We start from the raw sequence: 21,133 nt of genomic DNA on the forward strand, positions 1-21,133 counted from the left end.
AATATGCATGACAGAAAATCCAGACATGTAGAGCTCAGTACATGTTTTACAACTTGATTGGTTACAGGTAAATTAGATTGGCTAGTAGTCTGATTTCTTTGTTTTGGTAGATCTAAGATTCTCTGCACACATTACCACAGGCATTCTCAACCAGGGTTCTGTGGAACCATAGGAGTTCCTTAAGCTGTGGCTGATTGATCTAAGGCTTGATTGGTCTAAGGCACAGACAGCTGCAAGACAACAATTACATTGTTAGGATGGCGTTCTGATTTTTAAATAATCTTTTTTTACCAGAGTTTTGAAGAAGAGATATTCTTTAAGGCAGTCTCCCTTTGCCACACAGTACAAATAAGTTACGACCAAAACGATAGCTGTGTTGATGGCCTTCGGTTCTCCAATGGTATATCCACCCAAATGGAATACTATGCATCTTCACCCGATGAAAAGGCACTTGTAGAAGCTTCAAAGAGGTGAGAAAATGTGATCTATATAGTTCTGTACTCACTGTTTTTATTCCAACAGTGTTGATTGGATCTGCAAAAACATAATTTTTTTATTATGCTTTGTGTATATTAATAATCAATGCAGTAAAAAAAATCTGTGGCATATTACTTTACACCCGCATTTCTTATATTTGATAATGTTTACACTTATACTCTTTCCTCCTGCAAAAACAATAGCATTTTTTTAGCATCCCACAGGCTCCTGGGATAAGTCACATATGTGTGCCAGGAGGCTGCCTTTTTTTTTTTATACATAAAAAATGTTTTTTTTTTTGTAAAAGGGTTAGCCACCATTTTTTATAATGTTAAAAAAAAATGATGATCGGTCCTCTTTAGGCAGAACCAGACACTCTTCCTGGTTCTAAAGTGTAGCAAAGATGAATGAACCCTGATCAGGATCACAGAAACACAAATCATATTTACCTGTGTATTTAACCCATTTCTGTCCACAAGTTGTAGATTAATGTTGCAGAATCAGGAGCCTCTATGGGCACTGACTTCCTTTAGTCCCCTTCTGACAGGACTGCACTGGATTGCTGAAGCTACAAAGACTGATCTTGTAGACATTACCACGCCACAGTGCCTGGAAACCACAAAGAATTAAAATGCCAATGTTGTGTAAAACTGATATGCACTGCTCGGTTATTGTCATAGATCTATTTAGTAAGAAATAGCAGTTGTAACCCCTCCCCCTCACAACTTTCCTGCTTTTTGAGACTCCCAACTTTGTTATGCTGTTCAGAAATCTTTGGAGCTTGGTGAAAAAGCCTGGCAAGAACAGGAATGCTTTCAAAAGCTTCACAACATTTCAATCTGTCTGGATGATGTATATTTCAGACCTGTAAAAAGTAAATACATCTATAATCCCTAACCAGTATAATTTAACCTAGCTAATATTCTATGTCCCACAGCAACCATTTCATTAATGATTTATAATTATGTATGTCTTTTTTTCCTGTTAAAAACTAAAGTTTGAAATTTAGAATTGCATTTTTTTGTTCCAGGATGGGTGTTGCTTTTTCTGGAACCTGTGGTGATGTAATGGAAATCAAAATACTTGGAAAACTTGAAAGGTAACTATATAATCATTAAAGCAAGTTACTTGCCAGCAAAAGAAAGTAATGGCTTTAGGCTAGCCTAGTAACCTTTCATACAGTTCAGAATATCTAGAGAAGAAAGTAAAATTCATCAGTACACTATAGGGACTGGAGGTTCTAATAAAGTAGCAAGGAAACATGTAGCTCTGTTTACAACAAAATGCTCACAAACCAAGCAGGCTTATAGTTATTAAAGTAAATATAAAATATGAAATTAGCGAAATGAAAATTGAGAATAGGGCCATTGGGTGCAAAGAAAAGTGGCAAAAGAGAAGTTTATGATAACGTTTAAAAGTTTTTAAAAATACATAACCTTATCTCTTCATTGATCCTAGTTTAAGACAGAGTGCCCAAACAGAAGGTGTGTTTTTGCAGGGCAGTAAGCCAATAATCCTGATTTGAGAGCAGCCTCCTAAAGGAAGTGCCCATGACTCAATACAAAGTAGTAGGACACTTGAACACTATTGTGCTTCTTGCCTCGATACAGTTTCAGTAAATCTGAATGTTGGGAAGCACGGATTTCAGTTTTGAAATGTTAGGAACTCCTTTTTGGAGGTTTTATGCTACTTGTTTATTTGACCAGCTGGTTAGTGAAGTTTTATAGGTCATGGCACTTAAATTGTATTTACTTTAAATGTGTTTATCTAGAGTTTGCATAAATCAGTGCTGTCATATAGTACTTCATTTTCACAGAGGATATACATTTTAGGGAGGAGACATATTCACCGCTTCACCTGTTAAAAGATTTGTCATTTAAGCCACCCATTCTTGTTTCACATATACACCTGGTGATTGCTGTGTTACTTCCTGGTTAAGCAATGCAACTTCCTGAGTCAGGAGTCAGGTTTCTACCCACAGGACATAGAGAACAATGCTGGTTTATTATTTGATTAGCAGACGGAAGATAGATGGGTGATAGAGAAACCTACCAAGCAAGCAATATCTAAATGCAAAACTAGGAAAATAGTTTAGAGGGGCAAAAAGCCGAAGATGCTTTAGTAAGTAAAGTATACAAATATTTAATTCAACTGTGTATCTCTAAATTTACTTTAAAATGTATATAATCGAAAAACTACCTTTTTAGTATCGGATAGAGTGGTGAAAAGGTTAGATCCCCTGCCAAATACTTCTCTTTGACCCAATAACTTTTGTAACCAAATGAAAGGGTGAGCCACAATCAAAAAGTATGAGGGAATGTTCCAGGGAAAGCTGGCTACGAGGGTAATTCCCCTTCTTCTAAGGAAGTAAGGAGAAATTTACCTAAAGGTACACAAACATCAAAAATTAAACTGGTAGAGTTAGCTAAAAATTGACTATACAAACACTTTAAAGGATTGTAGTTAAAAACATCTCTGGTAAGACATAATGCTGTTTTCCCTGTACAGTTATGTAGGCTCATATTGGACAGTTCTGTAAAAAGCTGTGTATTTTTTTCTTTTTTCTTATCAAGGTACAAGCTTCTTCACGTCCTGGAGTTTGATGCAAATCGTCGACGCATGAGTGTCATTGTACAGAGTCCTTCTGGTAAGTTTAACATGTAACTTGCATGTTAAGCTGATTTTGTTAATATATTGTGTATATGTCATAACTTTTTATTGCTTTTCTAGGGGACAAAATTCTTTTTACCAAAGGGGCAGAGTCTTCTATTCTTCCTAATGCCAAAAGTGGAGAAATAGAAAGAACAAGGTTGCACGTAGATGAATTTGCTTCAGTAAGTTTTGTTTTTGGCCTGGTTTACTTTAAAATGCATTCGGATATACTTTACATAATGTAATTGTATCTAAGTTATTAATGTATCATTCATTCAATATTAATAATCCTGTCAAAAAATATAGTGTTTTCTGGTTTATGAAATCCTTGAAATAGTTTGATTTGGCATATTGGGCAGCGTTTTATTCTTTTTAAAATCTAAAAATGTTGTCTGCGCTTCAGCATGATGCATTTAAAAGCTGAGCACCAGACAAACCACTAAATACACTTAAATTTCATGCAAGGGAGCCATTTTGCCAATCGTAAGATTTTTAGTTCTACATCCAGTCTTGAGATTTACACAGCCCTGCCACACAGCAGAGCCCTGTGTAACAGCAGAAAGCACATGTCTTGTTTGTTGGCCATCTTTTGAGTGGAGAGTGAAATAGTAGCAGCATTGTGATGAGCACATCTATCAGTCACTCTGCTCCTTCAACTGCAGCAAATCTGATTCTCTCCTTGTTTTGTAATGAACTGATACCAGGTCCCATGCAGGTACCTTTACTGCTTGCATTTATTGTTGTATTTATATCTGTTATGTCTGCTTGAAGTTTAGCTTTAAGGCACATCAGATTCACTATACCATTACAGTGTATATTATTATGAGACTAATTGTTATTGCTTGATAATTAGTGCTAATGTTGCCTTAAATATTTTTATTTGCTAAATCAGAAAGGACTGCGGACATTATGTGTAGCCTACAGGAGATTCACAGCAGATGAATACCAAGAGATAGATCAGCAGCTTCATGAAGCCCGCACTGCACTACAGCAGAGAGAGGAGCGTTTGGCTGATGTATTTAATATCATTGAGAGAGACCTGGAGCTCTTGGGAGCAACTGGTGTTGAAGACAAGTAAGATCAATAACGTGTTTACAATCATAGCAGTCTTGGGGAAATGCAGAATTAATAACATTAAAATTGTATTAGGCAGATTGTGAGGTGTGGTCTTTTCTTGTGTTAGGGGATCAAAGTTAAAGCGTACCTAAACTCAGAATTTACACTTTACATAAAAGTTTAGAAAACCCTAGCAAAAGAAAAAAAAATCTATATATATTATTCAGAGCTGTCCTGTGGACACTTCCTTTGTTATATCACAGACTACAAAACAATTACTCAGTGTTGGATGTGAAAAGAGATCTGTTGCTTTAAACTGTATAAAGACAGCAAATTTCTGTTGCTTGAAACATTCTTTCTTGATCATTTCCTGTGGCACTAGAACAACGGACAGCACTTTTCAGTTCTATGCAGAGGGGAGGGTAGAGTGGCTGGCTCCCTCATAGGCTTTGTCCTCCCTCATAGGGATTTGGAGGTTTTGTCCTCCTTCATAGGGCATTGAAGTTTGTTCTTACTCAATCATTTAGATGTGCACCGCTGTGCACATGCCAGAGTTTCACCTAAGACGATCACGATCATTCATCTTGGGCAGCTTTTTCTCAACTTTAACATGGAGGAGCCCTTGAAATACCGTTCTGGTCTTTGGGGGAGCCCTTTCTATAATTACTATATCCACATCCCAAAGTACATTAGTGTGGTAGTCAGTAGGAATCCATTTTTTTATTGGTGGCAGTTGGGAAAAATGCCACCCTTACAAGTATTTAAAAATATAATTGGTGTAAGGTCAGTTAAATTGACCTGAGAGGCACAAACTGCTCCTTGCTCAAGAAACCCCTAGCAACCTCTGGATGAACCCTAGGATTCCCCAGAATCCTGGTTTGCATACACTGATCTAGGGTGATATTCATCTAGGGCAGTTTTTCTCAACTAGGGTTCCTCCAGAGGTCTGTCCCTTCACAAATGGCATACATGTATAGGAATTAGTGGCATACATTGGAAATGGCAGAAATGTGTTCCAATCTCAGGCCTGCTTTACTAAGTCAGATGGAGATTGCACTATATATGCATGGAGATTGCACTATATATGCATGGAGATTGCACTATATATAAATTATATGAAAATTTCTTTGTATTGGACTCAATACAGCTAGTTTGTATTGAATCCTATACAAAATGATTTAAATTTCCCACCGCTCTGCCCGCACGGACCGGTGCCCACACTGACGTCACAGAAGACCCCGTAGATCTCGGCTCTTCACTTCGCACCTGGAGATCAGAGGGTGAAGACTTGTCCCCAGGACCTGCGGGGACCAGAAGGACGGCGGAGGATGACAACGGTGCAAGGTAAGTGGGGGTTTTTTTTTAGCCTAAAGCGACCCCTGAATGTGACTGGATTACCGCTTTTTGCAAGTAAAATCTTGGGATTACCGTTAGGGCAGTTAAAACAGCTGTGCCTACTCATCTTTAGCTCAAAACAGACTTTCTATGGCCTAGCTGTAGGATGGTGTCACGATAGAGACAAGCCCTTGGTCCATCTCACCTTATATACTTCTTTCTGACGTCAGCTCACTGATTTTCCCGGACAAGCCCAGCCCCTGCTGGAACATGCATGCCACCAGGGGACGTGATTCAGCTGAGGCGGCAGCAGGCATAGTGGTAGCTGCAACTGTTATAATGTTCCCATGTAAAAATACATTACCCAATTACTGACCATTTGAACAGCTATAGCACACCTATAATTTAAAATCTGTACGTGATAGGCAAATTCAGATTTAGAATCCGCACACTTGATATCATGTAAATTACATGTGTTATTCCCAGTAGCAAAATCTTTGTTGTGCAGTGAATTTGGCCACATGTAAAGTGTATTGTTTTTAGTCATTTTGCCAATAAACGTGAATTATGAGAAGGAATACCAGTACAACTATTGCTACAGCAGGGGATGATGCACAATTATCAGACCGGCAGTAATTAAAACAGGGTGATCTTTCTGTAAAAAAAACAAAAACAAAAAAAAAACAAGCTAGACTTTCCTTTTGGAGAATTTTGATGTAATGATTCATTTGCAGTATCTCCCAGAATTTTTTTGAGGTGGGTAGGAAAAAACTGTATTGTGGGTGTCCTCAGTGCCAAGTGGTGCACCCAGCTAAAAGATGCTGGGGAGAACAATACATTTATTTGTTACCAGTATCTTACTTATTTTTAGGCTCCAGGACAAAGTCCAGGAAACAATTGAAGCTCTTCGGCTGGCAGGGATAAAAGTTTGGGTGCTAACAGGAGACAAACATGAGACAGCTGTTAGTGTAAGCCTATCATGTGGACATTTCCATCGAACCATGAATATTCTTGAACTTGTACAGCAAAAGTCAGATCGGGAGTGTGCAGAACAGCTACGACAGCTTGCCAGACGGTAAGTTATTAAATTCCGAGTGAGAATGAAGCTTATGTAACAATAGCTAAAAGGATCTTGCAAATTGGTGTCTTTTGTGTCCAGTTTATTCACCAAAAAAATATTGCAAGTTATGGTTCTAGCCCACAGTTTGGCTCATGGAATGGAACTTTACATTATTCTGTTAAAAGCAATAAGATGCAATTATTTTCAAATTAGAAAATATGAATTTAATTTTGTGCTATCAAGGAGATTAACCTTCTCAATTACAAATATTTCAATTTATTTCTAAAACCTTATTTCACAGAGTAGAAAGTAACTGCATTAAATTGTTCCTTTCAGAATATACTTTAGCCTTCCATGCCTAACTGTTTTTATCACCTTTACTATTACTCTATTCAGCACCAGAAACTGAAAGCAATACCCAGTGAGAAGGCGCATGTGCCTTAGCCATGTGACAGCACTAGAATAGGCATGGATGTCATGTGGATTCCATAGCCCTGTGAAAGCCATTACTCTGGCAACTTTTGCTTACATGTGGCTGAATAGAGCAGTTGTAGAGTGAAAGGATGGTAAGTATACACTGGAGGCAGAACTTCAATTGAAATCGTTGCTATGTTGGTAAAACAAATGTCTTATGTGAAAAAAAATTAGTGTTAAAAGTTTTTTTTTTTAATGTGCTTTTAAAGAAAATCTTCAAATTGTGGATTTTTGCTTTTCCTAGGTTAAAAGATGACCATGTGATCCAACATGGGCTGGTTGTGGATGGTGCCAGCCTCTCTCTTGCACTCAGGGAACATGAAAAGTTATTCATGGACGTCTGCAGAAGCTGCTCTGCAGTTCTGTGCTGTCGTATGGCACCATTACAGAAAGCAAAGGTATAAAGAGGGAATTTAGAAAAATTTAGAATACTTGTAAAATTAGAGATGTTTAATTAATGCCAATTTTTGCTTATACATTGCAGGTGGTTAGGTTATTAAAAATCTCACCAGAAAAACCCATCACCCTGGCTATTGGAGATGGAGCTAATGATGTCAGCATGATCCAGGAAGCCCATGTGGGCATAGGTAAGCTCATAATCTTTGTTTTACTAAAAGAGCATATTTAACGTCACATCTTTCTTAACCCTCATCTTCACCTCACTTATGAATGTAGTTAAATGGTAATTTTGTATGCATGCAATTCATTGTCACTTACTAGTGCAATTCATGTACCTTCTCCTTTTCAGGGATCATGGGAAAAGAGGGCAGACAAGCTGTAAGGAACAGTGACTATGCAATTGCGAGGTTTAAATTCCTCTCAAAACTGCTTTTGGTGCATGGTCACTACTACTATATTAGAGTAGCTACTCTTGTACAGTACTTTTTTTATAAGGTAAGTGCATAAAAGGTTTGTCTTTTTTTAATATACTATAAGACAGCTGTTGTAACACAATAAAGCAAACAACAACTACATGTATTTCTAATCGGTATTTTTTGGTAGAAGTATCTTTGTATGTTAGCCATTCTTAAAGTGGAGCTAGTTAAAAAAAAATTCAAGCAGTAGGTCCTTCATTGAGGAAGGGACAGGTAATATCCCTGCAATAAAATAAACATACTGCCTGATCGCTTTTTTTTTAGCTTCTGGGATGCCTGACGTGCGCTCCCATTCAGTCTTTACAGCTGTGGTAGTAAAAGACAGAAGGATGTAGGGGCTTCCCTTTTTTCTTTTAAAAGATGTTTAAAAAAAAGTTGATTTTTACTTTATTTAAAAGTGTTATCTACCCCTTTATGTTATGAAAAATTTTGGTGACCGGTCCTTTTTAAGGTCCTCACTATGCAGTTGAGGAATGTCGGTATATGGATTTATGTTTGTTATTTTTAATATGCATAGTTTTACTGATGTCAGTGTTTTATTTTCTCTTGCAGAATGTGTGTTTTATCACACCACAGTTTTTGTATCAGTTCTTTTGTTTATTTTCACAGCAAGTAAGTTTAATAATCTTTTATGTTATTGATTGCACACTTGGTTTGTTATATTTTATTGTGATATTATTGTTTGAGCTGACAATTTAATTTTTTTGTATTTCCTCCATATATTTGTCATGTTTGTATTCATTTAATCAAAAAAAACAGCAGCATAAAACATATGGTGGGGTCAGGAGAAAGACTCCGGTTGGGGCGGAGGTGCGCATCGGCTAGAGCCGCAGACCATATCTCCCGTACAGATCGCAGGCTCAGGGCGGTGGGTGGGTTGTGTCTCTAAACAGATTTCAGGCTCAGACCTGCGATGGAAGGTTCTGGCATCACTAGGGTAAGTTTGAGTGACACACAGCTCCCCGCGCATGCACAGTTCGGAGCCCGTAAGTTCAGTTTTCTGTATGTCCAAAAAGGTTGGCGACCACTGCTCTAGGACGTCACAAGCAGCTTTTCTTTGACAATTCTAACCTGTCAAACCAGAGACAAATGCAGTTTTAGAACATGCCAATAGGTGCCACTCACATATAAACCAAGATTCTTTTTCTAATGGCATATGCTGTATATATTTTTGAGTAAATACGATTATTCATCACTAGGTCTTTGTGGTTACCTGTGCACTGCTAGCAGATTTTCACTACTGGAGGTAGGCAGGTTGCTGTACATAGCTCCCTGAAAACAGGAATCTCTGGTAATTAGTAAAGATAAAGTCTTAGTTCACTATTAAGACAATGTTTTGACAGATAATTCTTGAATCCTTGGGGGAAAATATTCAGTCTGAAATACAAAACTGCATTAATGTGCATTGAAAAAAAAATGTAACATATATATTTAACGGTTCTTGTTGTGAAGTAATTACCACTTTCTCAATCATGTTCCTTGTTTGTTTTGCAGACACTGTATGACAGTGTGTACCTGACTTTGTACAATATTTGTTTCACTTCCCTACCTATCCTGGTGTATAGTCTCTTTGAGCAACATGTGCATCCACATGTGTTACACACAAAACCTGGTCTCTATAGGTGAGTACATCTTCCCTGGTTTTATATTTGTTATTGTTCTGCAATAATGATAATTATGGTTATGCAGAGAATACAGTTTAACACGTTTAGTTACATAAGTACACTTAAGCTGTAGAAAATGTTTTAACTTTTTGTTCCATGAATTCATTTTTACTAACCTTTAATTTTAATGCATCAACATAAATTAGCTAAAAACTTCTAATGTAAATATTTGTTTTGAGTATTGATTCAGTATTGAATCTGTTGGATATGTAGGGTAGCCTGGGATCTAAGGTGTTCAGGATGAGAGGTCCATAACAGCACCCTTCATATTTTTTTCACAAATGGTTTACTTTAAGCACAAGCAGTAAATTTTCTGCTTGTTGTTATGTCACGAATATAATTTGTGACAGTTTATGCAAATATTGAGGGGTTCAATTTGAAGTGTACAAGGAGATATAACACAAAGACTTGAAAGATTATACTATTTAATAATAAAGACAGATAGTTAAAACAATGCAATTACAAAGACTTAGATATAACAAAAATACTTAACTACGGAAGTGAGTTGCATTCATCCAAGCAGTCTTCCAAATTAATGACTTGGCAGATGATCAAAAACATGTTGCATACAGTTAGTTCTGGTCAAGACTAGTTCATTAGGTATGGCACTGTGTTTTTAACTATTCAGGAACTAAGACAATGGCCAGTGTTTGACCAGTAGTGACCAATGATCATCCTTTAACCAGCATTTTACCTTATAAGGACACCAGTTGAAGGATATGCTGCATTCCTTTAGGATGACCTCATATATGGTATACATTTACCAGTATATACTGATAAAGCATTATTGTTGGTGAGACATAATTGATATTAAATAAATTGTGCTAACCCAACACTTGTAGAGTCAGTACTTGTCCAGTTTCTGCAAGTTTGTAGGAAACATCTATCGTTTTTTATTAAATTGGTATTTAGGGTGCAATGCTACAGCATTGAGACAGATCTAGGGTTAAAAACTGTACAGTCCAGAGTGCCCTAGGTACACAGGTTGCTTGTAAGTATACTTAGTACAAAATGATTTAGGATCTAGATTCATTTTCTTTGCTCACAATGCACTCATCCGGCACTTTATTAGGTACACCTTAATAGGACCTAGTTATCTTTTGAATTGCTGAAATTCTTTGTGACACAGATTCAACAAAGTTCTAGTAATCACAAACAAATTATTTGTTATAAATTGTTGCTATTTCTGCTGAATGAGACCAGAAACCCATATTTGTGGTTTTAGATTAGATCAAGGCAGATAAGCTCCTATAAGGTGAAGTTTATTCAATACATAAAACAGTGTTCAACCCTGAATTTTTTTCAGCTGGGTGGGAAGAAGCTGTAGGGGGGTGTCAGCCCCTGTATTGTGACCCAATTTTTCAGTAACCACCCAAAAACAGCGTTACTGAAAAGAGACGGCTGGTGTGCCCAGCTAAAAGGGTCTGAGGAGAACACTAATATCCTAATTCCTAAATGAGAAATTCCTTGACATGTGTTTAATGTTTTGCCATGAAATATAGAGCACTAGCTTTTAAAGCTAAATTTGGTGCATTATCCAAAAGTATGGAATGGGCTTCTATTTAATTTTTAGGTTCAGTTTTTAATTCCTCAGTACCAGCTAAGTGTTAGTGGATGCAGATGAGTTTTTTTATTTTTTTTGTTTTTTGACTAGTGTAGTTTTGTCTATGAACATTTGTTTAATCCTTATAATAATAGTGCATGTAATAATTGCATGTCTGTTCCTGTAATTTCCACAGAGACATTAGTAAAAATGCCCTACTTGGATTCAAACCGTTCCTTTACTGGACCCTCCTGGGCTTCGGGCATGCCTTCATCTTCTTTTATGGGTCATATTTTCTAATGGGTGAAGATACTTCTCTTCTTGGAAACGGCCAGGTATGTAACACTTTACTTTCTATGTGCTCTGTTTTTGTAGAAAATAAATATTGAACTATAAATAAACAGCTATTTTAGAAAATCCCACAGATTTTTTTTTTTTGAATGAATTGCAAAGGATACTAGTTCATATGTCCTCTCTTTACTTGTGTTGTCAGATTGCAGAACTCTTGTAATGCTCTTAAAGGGATTTCCTGACATCTGTTGCATGACATTCTGCTTTCTTTTCTGAGCCAAAAAAAGAGAAATGCAATTCCAGATCAGGGTGTTGACAACTAGCGTAGTGCTTTCTGGGGTCTACAAATACCCCCTGCTGATCTCCCCCTGCTTTTTTTTTTTAATTAAACAAAATTGGAAAGAGTCATTGCACAAAAAGAAAGAGCAAGTTAACATACAATAAACCAGTACTGTGAAAAAAAGTTCATGAAAAGCAAGTACAATATTTGTCAGTGTGTGTTTTGTGTAAAATATAATAACTTCAGAAATAAATTTTTCATTCTCCTAAAGTTTAACACCTTTTAGTAACAATTAGTAGAATGAGTAGATCTGATATAGTATATCTTATTAACATGGGATGTCAGATCTGGTATAGGCACATCTAAAGTAACTAGAGATAATTTTTAAAATTTCCAGATAAATATATTAAAAAAACAAAAGAAACCCATTCTGAGGGAATCCCTTTATGTCAATGCTGACCTTCCTTTAAAATACTGGCTGCTTGGCTGTCAGAATGACCCTATGTCTTCAGCTCTCTCTATATCATTTAACTGACAGATAAGGAGTTTGAACTTTTTTGTATGTCAGTAACTATTGTATCATTTTGATAAGCATAGCAGCTAGCATATATAAAAAGAAAACAAACAATCATATTTCTCCCATTCCAGTTTCTCATTAGCAATTTATTGGGTTGTTTTAATAATGTAACAAATTCTATCCTGGAGTCCCACTTTAATATCAAGACAAATAACTAGCTGCACATTGAATATAATTTTAGGGTGCCCACATTTTTTAACAGGCATGCGTGTGCTTAGCTGTACCTTAGCTTTTAACCATACATTCTACATCTCTAAACATCATTGTTTTTGTGTTTAATTCTGAAATCTTATTGGGGAAGTATTACTAGTTTAAATTGAACAGATATATGTTCTTTACAAAAAAATGTTTCATCTGTCATTTGTCAATTGTTTCTAATAACATTTGGCATTTTATTTTTTGTAACAAATTCTAAACCTTAAGCTTCACATACTGTCCTGCTTCTGCTCTGGCAAGTTTAATACCACTGCAGGTTATTCTGGATTACTTAACACAAAGCTAGTGACACTTCCCCTCGTCTCATATGTTCATCTCTGCTGTGCTCTTGCTTTATCTCTTGGCTCTACTTCTCTTCCTTTTTCCTTCTTTCCATGCTGTGCATGCCATCAGATAATGAAGCCTAACAGGCAACTGGTAAGAGTATCGCTGAAAGATAAGGAACAGTTTTCCAACTTGTTTACTGTTACATTAACAGTTGGCACTCTTCTATCTGAAAGGGATACTGTGCTAAAAAGCTAATGCTTACTGTATTGCGGAGTCTGTTACGAAGGAACCTGGGTACTCCTTTATGAGGAGTAACGTTGTGCTCATAAATTTACATACCCTGACAGAATTTAAGAAATATTGGCAATTGTTTAGAAAATGTAGCTGATGATGCAGTACCCTTTTTTATTTAGTGGAAGTGCTCAGACCAAGCAGTTTGTGTACCCCTTTTAAATCATAATGGAAATTCCCCACATAGGCCTGATCAAAAATATACACACACTGTTATTGGACATGCAAGTTGACACACAAGTTTCTGTTATAGTTGGGTCTACATGAACTGTTTTTAAAACGGATATAAACGCTTTTACTGTTTGGTTTACTATATGTGTACTATATGCATTTTAAAGCGTGCCTAAAAACAGTGTATAAACGCCTATGACAAGTTTTGCCGTGATTTTATACAAATGTTTATAGGAGTTTTATTTTTAACCCTAGGTAATGAGTACAGCGATACATAAAACCCCTTACTCATTCACTGAAGGGGCAATTTTATCTATAAATATTCAGACAAGACTTTAATGGTAAAGTATGTTTATATGTGATTTGTGTTTCTCAGCCAATCAAGAGGGAGGTTGTACAAGACCATTGCTTCTGGAATCCCTAGCACGCATGTGGGTGCAGAGCACTTGCCAAAGCTCCACTAAGTCTGCCAGGAGCAGTGTCCCCATACAACTCTCCCCATTCAACTCTCCATTGATTGGAGAGGTCATATGGGGGCAGCCTGTATGTGCACACTGCTCCCAGAATCTCTAGCGGGGATTTTGCATGTGTCCTGTGCCGACGTGGGTGGAGAACACTTGCCAATGCTCCACTGGGGATTCCAGTAGTAACGACCTCTCCCTTGATTGGTTGAAAAAGGTAAACACTGATGATGCCTCAAGCGTCAGCAGTGTTTACTACCTTCAGCCAATCAAGAAAGAGGTTGTGTGGGGACACTGCTCCCGCCGCCGTAGCAGAGTTGTGGCACATGCGCTGCACTGAGCAGCAGTAGTAGGTGGTAGTAGGATATACCCTTGGCTGGCCTATATTTACAGTGTCCAATCCTTCTGCAGGTGGCTGTATAACACTTTATTTTGTCACTCAGTGATTCCAAAAAAAGGACCCGAAAAGAAGTGGAAAAAACTATTTTGTGAGCTGTATTGTGTAAAAACAAAACAATTATTATAAGGTGATCGATTTCAAATCCGCTTTAAGTATTTTGCCATATACATATGTATTTTTGCTGAGTCTCTTGAGAATAAGCAATTTGCTGTTTACCTGGACTAAACTGGTAACTGGTTCTTGTAGGTCCTGGCATATTATTGTACCTTTAGTATAGGTCCTGGCATATTATTGTACCTTTAGTAAGTATATAACACTTGCATAGATTTCATTATTAATGGAATGTGGTCTGATGCCTTTTTGTTTTTTTTTTTCTAGATGTTTGGAAACTGGACATTTGGGACCTTGGTATTTACAGTAATGGTTTTAACAGTTACCATGAAGGTAAGGTTTTCTTATAGGGAGTCCAATTCCTTGTATGGTCATCACTATCTGCAAAAGCTTTTGTTGTGGTTGCCACACTTTTGAACTTATAAAAGGTAGCCAAAGGGAACATAGAATGGATGACTACTGCAGCCAGTCACCCTTTTATTGTTCCAGTATATGATGAAGGCACTGTTCCTCAATAGATAGCACTTTTGCCTTTGCAAAACTAGGGTCCCAGGTTCGAATCTCAGCCAGGACATTATCTGCATTAATGTTCTCTCCTGTGTTTGTGTGGGTTTCCTCCGGTCAGTACTATATAAATAAGTGAGAGACAGATAATAATTTAAACAACCCAGTCTATCCTCTGCTAATCCATAGTAGAGAGGTGGATTGTCCAATGATTTTACATATCTATATAAAATATAATGAAATGGTTCTAAATAAATCAGATTTCTTAAAAAACATCACAAGGATCATTTTAAAACCAAAAAAAAAAAAATTACAGGATCCCAATTCAAGTATGTTACATATAATCAGTTGATTATAATAACATTCTGAATAACAATAGTAAGTAATGGTTTTAATCCATTCCCCGCTTTGTTTAGTGTGGAAACAAAGCGCAGATATCAAAAAAATAATACATTAGTGATTCACATTTAGTATTCACTCTATATTTTAGAGTTAGTATTACTATAATCCATGCTGTTATAATTAAATGATTTTCCAGATTGGACCAATAATGATGATTTTTGGTATTAATTATTAGTTAGCCACTAGGATTTCATTCAAGGGACTTTGCAAAATAAATACAGGGGAAGGAAGGTACAAGATGTGATATGTTCAAAGACAATCATTTATGTTTTGTAATAGATGCTGGAGAGTTAATATCTCCAGTTTGATATAGTCCTGGGTAACGCCGTGCCGGCAGGCTTCTTACCTGGTCCCGCTGATCATCCAGCGTTGTTCTCGTTCCAGCGCCGGGTGCTTTCTGAAACAAGAAGCCGGCTGGCGGAGAAAAAAAAGCCGGCCGGCTTCTCCCTGCGTACGTGCGTGATGACGTCGGCGCGTGTGCAGAAAATTCAAATTGAAACTCATTCAAACATTTTGTATTGGATTGAATACAAACTCCTGTATCCAATCCAATACAAAATAATACAAAAAAAATACAAAGTATGTAATTGGTAAATTCAAACTCTCATTTTGTATTGGATTGGATACAGGAGTTTGTATTCAATCCAATACATAATGAGAGTTTGAATTTTGTTCTCATTTTGTATTGGATTGAATACAAACTCCTGTATCCAATCCAATACAAAATAATAGAAAATATATTTATGTGGTTTTGTCTATAGGTATGTGACGGACACTAAGGAGGTGTTTTAGAAAAATATAGTACTATACAGTATACCGAATTATCGCATTTTCAGTATTTTTCATTTATTTATGTATTCTTGTTTAAGCTGAATTTTGTGTTTTTCCTTTAATTTTATAAAAAGTAATTTTTTTTTACATGATTGTGTGTTTCAAACATTTTTTATATTCATTATATCTACTAGACCCCTATTCGGACATATTTCTGTAAGTTACAGGTCTACAATTTAAAAAAAAATTTCATGAAAAACAGTGTAACGCTTTTGGTACAGAAATCTAGACCTCAGTGTAACGCCCAGGTGGTTAATTAGCTATTGGATATTAGATTGTTTTAATGTAATATAAGTAAATAAAGAGCTGACTAATATCACCAAGCACTTACCACTGAATTCTAAAAATTCTCTGATTGATGCCAGGTTTTGAAGTTTCAAAGTGGTGAATATGGTGATATTTGTTACTGTTTGTGGGTGATAAATTACTCTAAATTTGTTTGTATTCCAGATGGCTCTTGAAACTAAGTTCTGGACATGGATGAATCATTTTGTCACCTGGGGTTCCATTGCATTTTATTTTATATTTTCCTTATTTTATGGTGGAATCATCTGGTAAGGACAAACCTCATCTGTGCTCATACAGTCTGTTTACTAGGATCCCAAATAAGGTTTTGGGATGAACCCCAAAGACCCCAGTTATTAAATATCACATGTATCTGCTGCATTCTTGAGGAAGTTGTATATTTTTAAGGGGGTGTCCCACTATTTTTAAAACCTGGCAGTTGGGGCTCATAACTAAAGCACAAGCTAATGTTCTTCATCTGATATATAAATTCATACTTTTGTCTTTATTTTATTTTTATTCTCATATTGCTCACAAATAATTTGCTTGTTTTGTTTTTGCTAGTAGTAATTAATGATACAAAATGTCTACATTTGATTGCTTGAATAACAATGTTTTTGTTGTCTTTTGAGGTACTACAGTTACAGGCTAAACATCATAATGTTGGGTCACCCCCTGTGCTTGCCATTTACAATGAAATAAATATTCTGGATATTTATTTCTAATTATATTCTACTATGCAATATAGCAATCACATACCTCACGCTAAAACACAACCGTTTTGCATTTAGAAATCTAAATATGAGAAAGGTTTATCTCAAATCTATCCATGGCAGCTAGGTTTTTCCTTTTTTTACCCTAATGCACATAACAAAGGAAACAAAATCTTTTTGTTATTGGAAATTCATTCTGTCTGATAAAGCTTTACCTTTGCACATGCTGAAAGAAGAGATCCATTGATGCCACTTATGGCGTCTTAGGTATGGCATTAGGTATGGTGGAATGTCTGTAGAATAGTATAAAGAACTTGGCGTGTTAAGTTGTTTTACACAAATGCTACTTCTTGTACAATGTAAAATGTTTTCACGATAATGTGCTGCAGTAATGGACAAGTATGTTTTTCTTGTTTTCTCTTTCTATACAACAGGCCATTTTTGCACACGCAAGACATGTACTTTGTATTTGTCCAGTTGCTCTCCAGTGGATCTGCATGGTTTGCCATAATCATCATCATCACTGCTTGTCTGTTTCTTGATGTCATGAAGAAAGTGGTGTACAGGCACCTCTATCCTACAAGTACAGAGAAGGCACAGGTATCAAGAACTGTACATGGCCATCAGATTGTTTATTCAGAGAGGTTTTTCTAGCAAGGATTTTAATTTAAATGAATTAGGAAGAAAAGTCGAAATTGCATTGTACACAATGCAGTTTTCTAATAGTAATGTTCAGCAGTTATGCCATAGCAGTCATGCTGGTAATATGCTGTAAAAAGTAAAACACAAAATATTAAATGTGCCAAAGGAATGTTGTGTGCGCACACATTTTTGCCTTTTCTAAATGCTTGTCCTGTTACTTACAGACTGCTTCATTGCTGTAAATTGGTTTTGCCATTTTAATGATCAGGGATGTCTCTGACATCATTGTCCTTTGTCCACAATTGACTCGGCATTATTGCACTAGTTCCCTTCTAAGGCCTTCTAAACATTCTATGGGACATCACTCTAAGCAAAACATTTGGATAAATGAGGAATAGAAGTAACAGGGTCTAGGGTCATACTCTTGGAGGATTTGGAAGGAATTTTAACATTGGAACCACAGTTGGAGACAAAAAAAAATTTCTGTGGATATTTTTTTTAATACAGCCTTTAATGTTTTGGATCCATTTTTACGGGTAATTTTTATGTTGGCCCAATTGCACTAAGTAAATACTTCTACAATCCAGCAATATGAATGATTTTAAACTTGAATAATCTAGAAACAGAATTCTGGAAATTGTGACTTATATGATTGGCTTGGCAATGCATTATCTTAATGCCAATATATTTGCAAATGTCTAGCATGAATTTGATTGCATTTGTTACAAATAAATGTCAGTAATTCAAGCCAAAACAATAAATATATCTGGGTATGTAATGTAACAAAATAAAGTTTTCAAATGTGCACTTGCCAACTACACCTTTGCCTGTTTTTTTATTTAGACTGTGTAAAAGTTCATTTTTTTTATATTAAAGTCACTAATGTGAATGACCCCCCCCCAATAATTAGCATGTCGTTGTAGAGTCAGGCGGACCAGCAAGTCGTTGTTCACAGTAATGTTTTTAATAGCAATCAACTTACTTTGAATGCATTGCATTTCTAATGTTTACATTTTACTGTGCATGATGATACACAGGATTTTACATTAGTTTTTGTTTTTTTTCAGTACTTGCATTTTATTTGTGTTGAAGTTCCTCTTCCATGTATGAAATTACTAATTCATATTGATGTGCTGTGTGTTACATAACTTTTCTGTCCACCTATAGATGTATTCCAACAGAGTTACATTAAGTGACGAGTTCATCGCCCTGCAGCCTCTGTCACGGGCAAGGAATCAGCTGAGCAAAATTAGGTAGAGTAGGAGGGGAGGCTCCTCATCCACTTTATTTGTTATGCATGCTGAGGCTCTACTAACCAGCACTTACAGAGATGGAGCAAGGCATGAGTACCATTATGTTAACAGCCAGAGCTGCCAGCTGTTTAGTTTGCTATTCCTTTTATTTATTTATTATACCAGGTCCAAGAGCCTGCAATAAGAGTGCATGTCGTGCGTTAAAATCCCTAGCATGACACTCTGATAACAGACCTACTGTGTTATTGTGTTACTTTTCTCAGCATGGTTTGAGCGCTTGTTGATGGAGGGCAAACGTACAATTAAAACTATATTTGGTGCATGCTAGATAATTCTAGGCTGCAAAAGGCAGGACAGCTATGTGTTTTATAGTTTATTTTTGATTGGTATTTGTTTGGAAAATAATTCTTTGTGCTTAAGCTTTCAGTGTGCATTCACACTTAGGCTATGTTTCACTGTAAATTTATGTTATTTGTACTTTTTCACAATTATGACTCGCAGGTTTGACAACAGAGCTGTAGGAAGCAACACTCTAGGGGAGGGTTTTACATTCAGGCTTTGGGCTTCTGTCAGTGACATCCGATCATTTAGAATTGCAGGTGCATTGGACCTGCAGTTGACCTTCTTTTGATCAGTTTTGAGCATGGTTTTCATCCCTATATATGTATAGGAATACAAAAGCCACACAAACAAATGTATTCATACATGTTGTACAGACATTCAGTACTTCTGCTGTTATCCAAATTTTAGATTTCATTTCTAATGTAAATACTCCTATACCACTATTTCTAAGCATAAAAAGTGCAGTAACTAATTAGAAATGATCCAATAAGTACAACGTGGACAGCATGTGTACTGTATTTTTTATATTTTTTTTTTAAAGGCAAATGTGGTTCTGTATGCAGGTTTTCCTCTCCCTAATCTTTTACTTTATATTTGCATCGAAGAAAACTTTTATTTCCAAAGATTAATCACTAGGTATCTGGTTTTATTATTTTATTTGTGTTTACAATTTAATTAAAATGTTTCTTTGTGTATGTACTATAGATGGAGCTTTTCTGTGTCAAATTGTTTGTGAAAAATGTATGAATTTTTGGTGTTTTACACAACTAATTATTCCCATATACAGGCTCAAAGGAGACATCATAAACCCTTCATTCACTACTAGCAAGGGGAATGGGGTGAAAAGCAAGTTGTCACAGTGAGCTTCTCCTTCAGCTTTAATTTAAGAGATGACAGTGACCAGGATTTATCTTCTGCACCTTAAATAACTCCTCTAAGCACTGCTTACTTCTAAACTGGTGACATCTTAGAACTCCAATACAGTTTAAGTAGTTATAGATGCTGTAGACTAGAAGTTGCTAGAGGTTCCTTGATTAATGAGCATTGTGTGCCTCTTAGGTCAGTTTATGTGATACAATTGATCTTTTTGGCTATCTGTAAGGGTGACATTCTTCCCACTGCCCCGCTGTGTAAAAGGAATTCCTCCCAGTTTGGGTCCCCATGCCTTTACACGGACTACAGAAGGAGAGTGAAAGAATATCAAAAGCTAGTTCCTCCTTCCTACAAAATGATTTCTCATCCAGTAGGGGGTCAGTGGTGCTGCAAAGTATACACAATCTACATTCCACTGATTCCTTGTTACCTGAACGCTTATGTCGAGACGGATATAATAAATTAAAGATCAACTCCAGGCTTAGCCACCCGCACTGTCCATAAGTCTTCTAGCTGGATGCTTATCAGCCTGGATATTCCATATTCTATAAATGGCAGTAGTAGGTGGTTCCTATTAATGCACAGAGCAGCCTTAATGTGATGATTTGGGTGCCCCACTCTACACAATTACAGGTGTGAGCAAGGTGCCATGGCGTCACACCTTAGCTGGCTGGCTAGAGATGCCCCATACTCACAATATGTTCTTACTCTTAGCTTAATAATGCTGTGCGCCATTTAACACAGAAGGCTGATGGGATTTTATAAAGAAAGAGAAACAAAGCTCTGGATTAAAAAGAAGTACTTACAATCCAATTATTATGCATGTACATAAATCTCTTATTATACGCCATTTTTAGGCCCCTGTATTGACTAGGAGAGGATGGGCCAGAGCAGTCAGACAGTTGCAAAAGGATGATCCCATCAGCATGCTGCTGCTTTTTAACTGTCCAGTTTGTGTTCTACATTGGGTTATGCAGATAATACAGTGGAAGATATGGACCAGCAGGAAGGGCTGGTAAGAATGCCCGGTTCACATTGATGTTTAGCGGAGCATGTAGCTTATCTGGGAAACTTCTCCCAATGTATT

The 21,133-nt window shown here is 36.5% G+C and overlaps 1 protein-coding gene across 3 annotated transcripts in view; it reads left to right on the forward strand.

The window, feature by feature from the left end:
- ATP11B (ATPase phospholipid transporting 11B (putative)) overlaps positions 1–19,358 on the forward strand; it is a 47,165-nt gene extending 27,807 nt beyond the window's left edge. The window contains exons 14-30 of one of the 3 annotated variants that reach the window (XM_072408156.1): positions 295–470; positions 1,508–1,576; positions 3,051–3,124; positions 3,208–3,311; positions 4,022–4,203; positions 6,392–6,595; positions 7,299–7,452; positions 7,539–7,641; positions 7,803–7,948; positions 8,482–8,541; positions 9,424–9,551; positions 11,333–11,471; positions 12,894–12,917; positions 14,469–14,534; positions 16,389–16,492; positions 17,371–17,536; positions 18,746–19,358. In XM_072408156.1, coding sequence (XP_072264257.1) covers positions 295–470; positions 1,508–1,576; positions 3,051–3,124; positions 3,208–3,311; positions 4,022–4,203; positions 6,392–6,595; positions 7,299–7,452; positions 7,539–7,641; positions 7,803–7,948; positions 8,482–8,541; positions 9,424–9,551; positions 11,333–11,471; positions 12,894–12,917; positions 14,469–14,534; positions 16,389–16,492; positions 17,371–17,536; positions 18,746–18,835 — 1,989 coding nt within the window. In that variant the 3' untranslated portion in view covers positions 18,836–19,358. Of the gene's footprint in view, positions 1–294; positions 471–1,507; positions 1,577–3,050; positions 3,125–3,207; positions 3,312–4,021; positions 4,204–6,391; positions 6,596–7,298; positions 7,453–7,538; positions 7,642–7,802; positions 7,949–8,481; positions 8,542–9,423; positions 9,552–11,332; positions 11,472–12,893; positions 12,918–14,468; positions 14,535–16,388; positions 16,493–17,370; positions 18,397–18,745 lie in introns of those variants that run through there. The other 2 variants (XM_072408157.1, XM_072408158.1) reach the window with 2 other exon arrangements.
- Positions 19,359–21,133: the final 1,775 nt, after the last annotated feature.

The sequence above is a fragment of the Pyxicephalus adspersus genome, chromosome 4 (assembly GCF_032062135.1).
Source record: "Pyxicephalus adspersus chromosome 4, UCB_Pads_2.0, whole genome shotgun sequence".
Classification (NCBI taxonomy): domain Eukaryota; kingdom Metazoa; phylum Chordata; class Amphibia; order Anura; family Pyxicephalidae; genus Pyxicephalus; species Pyxicephalus adspersus.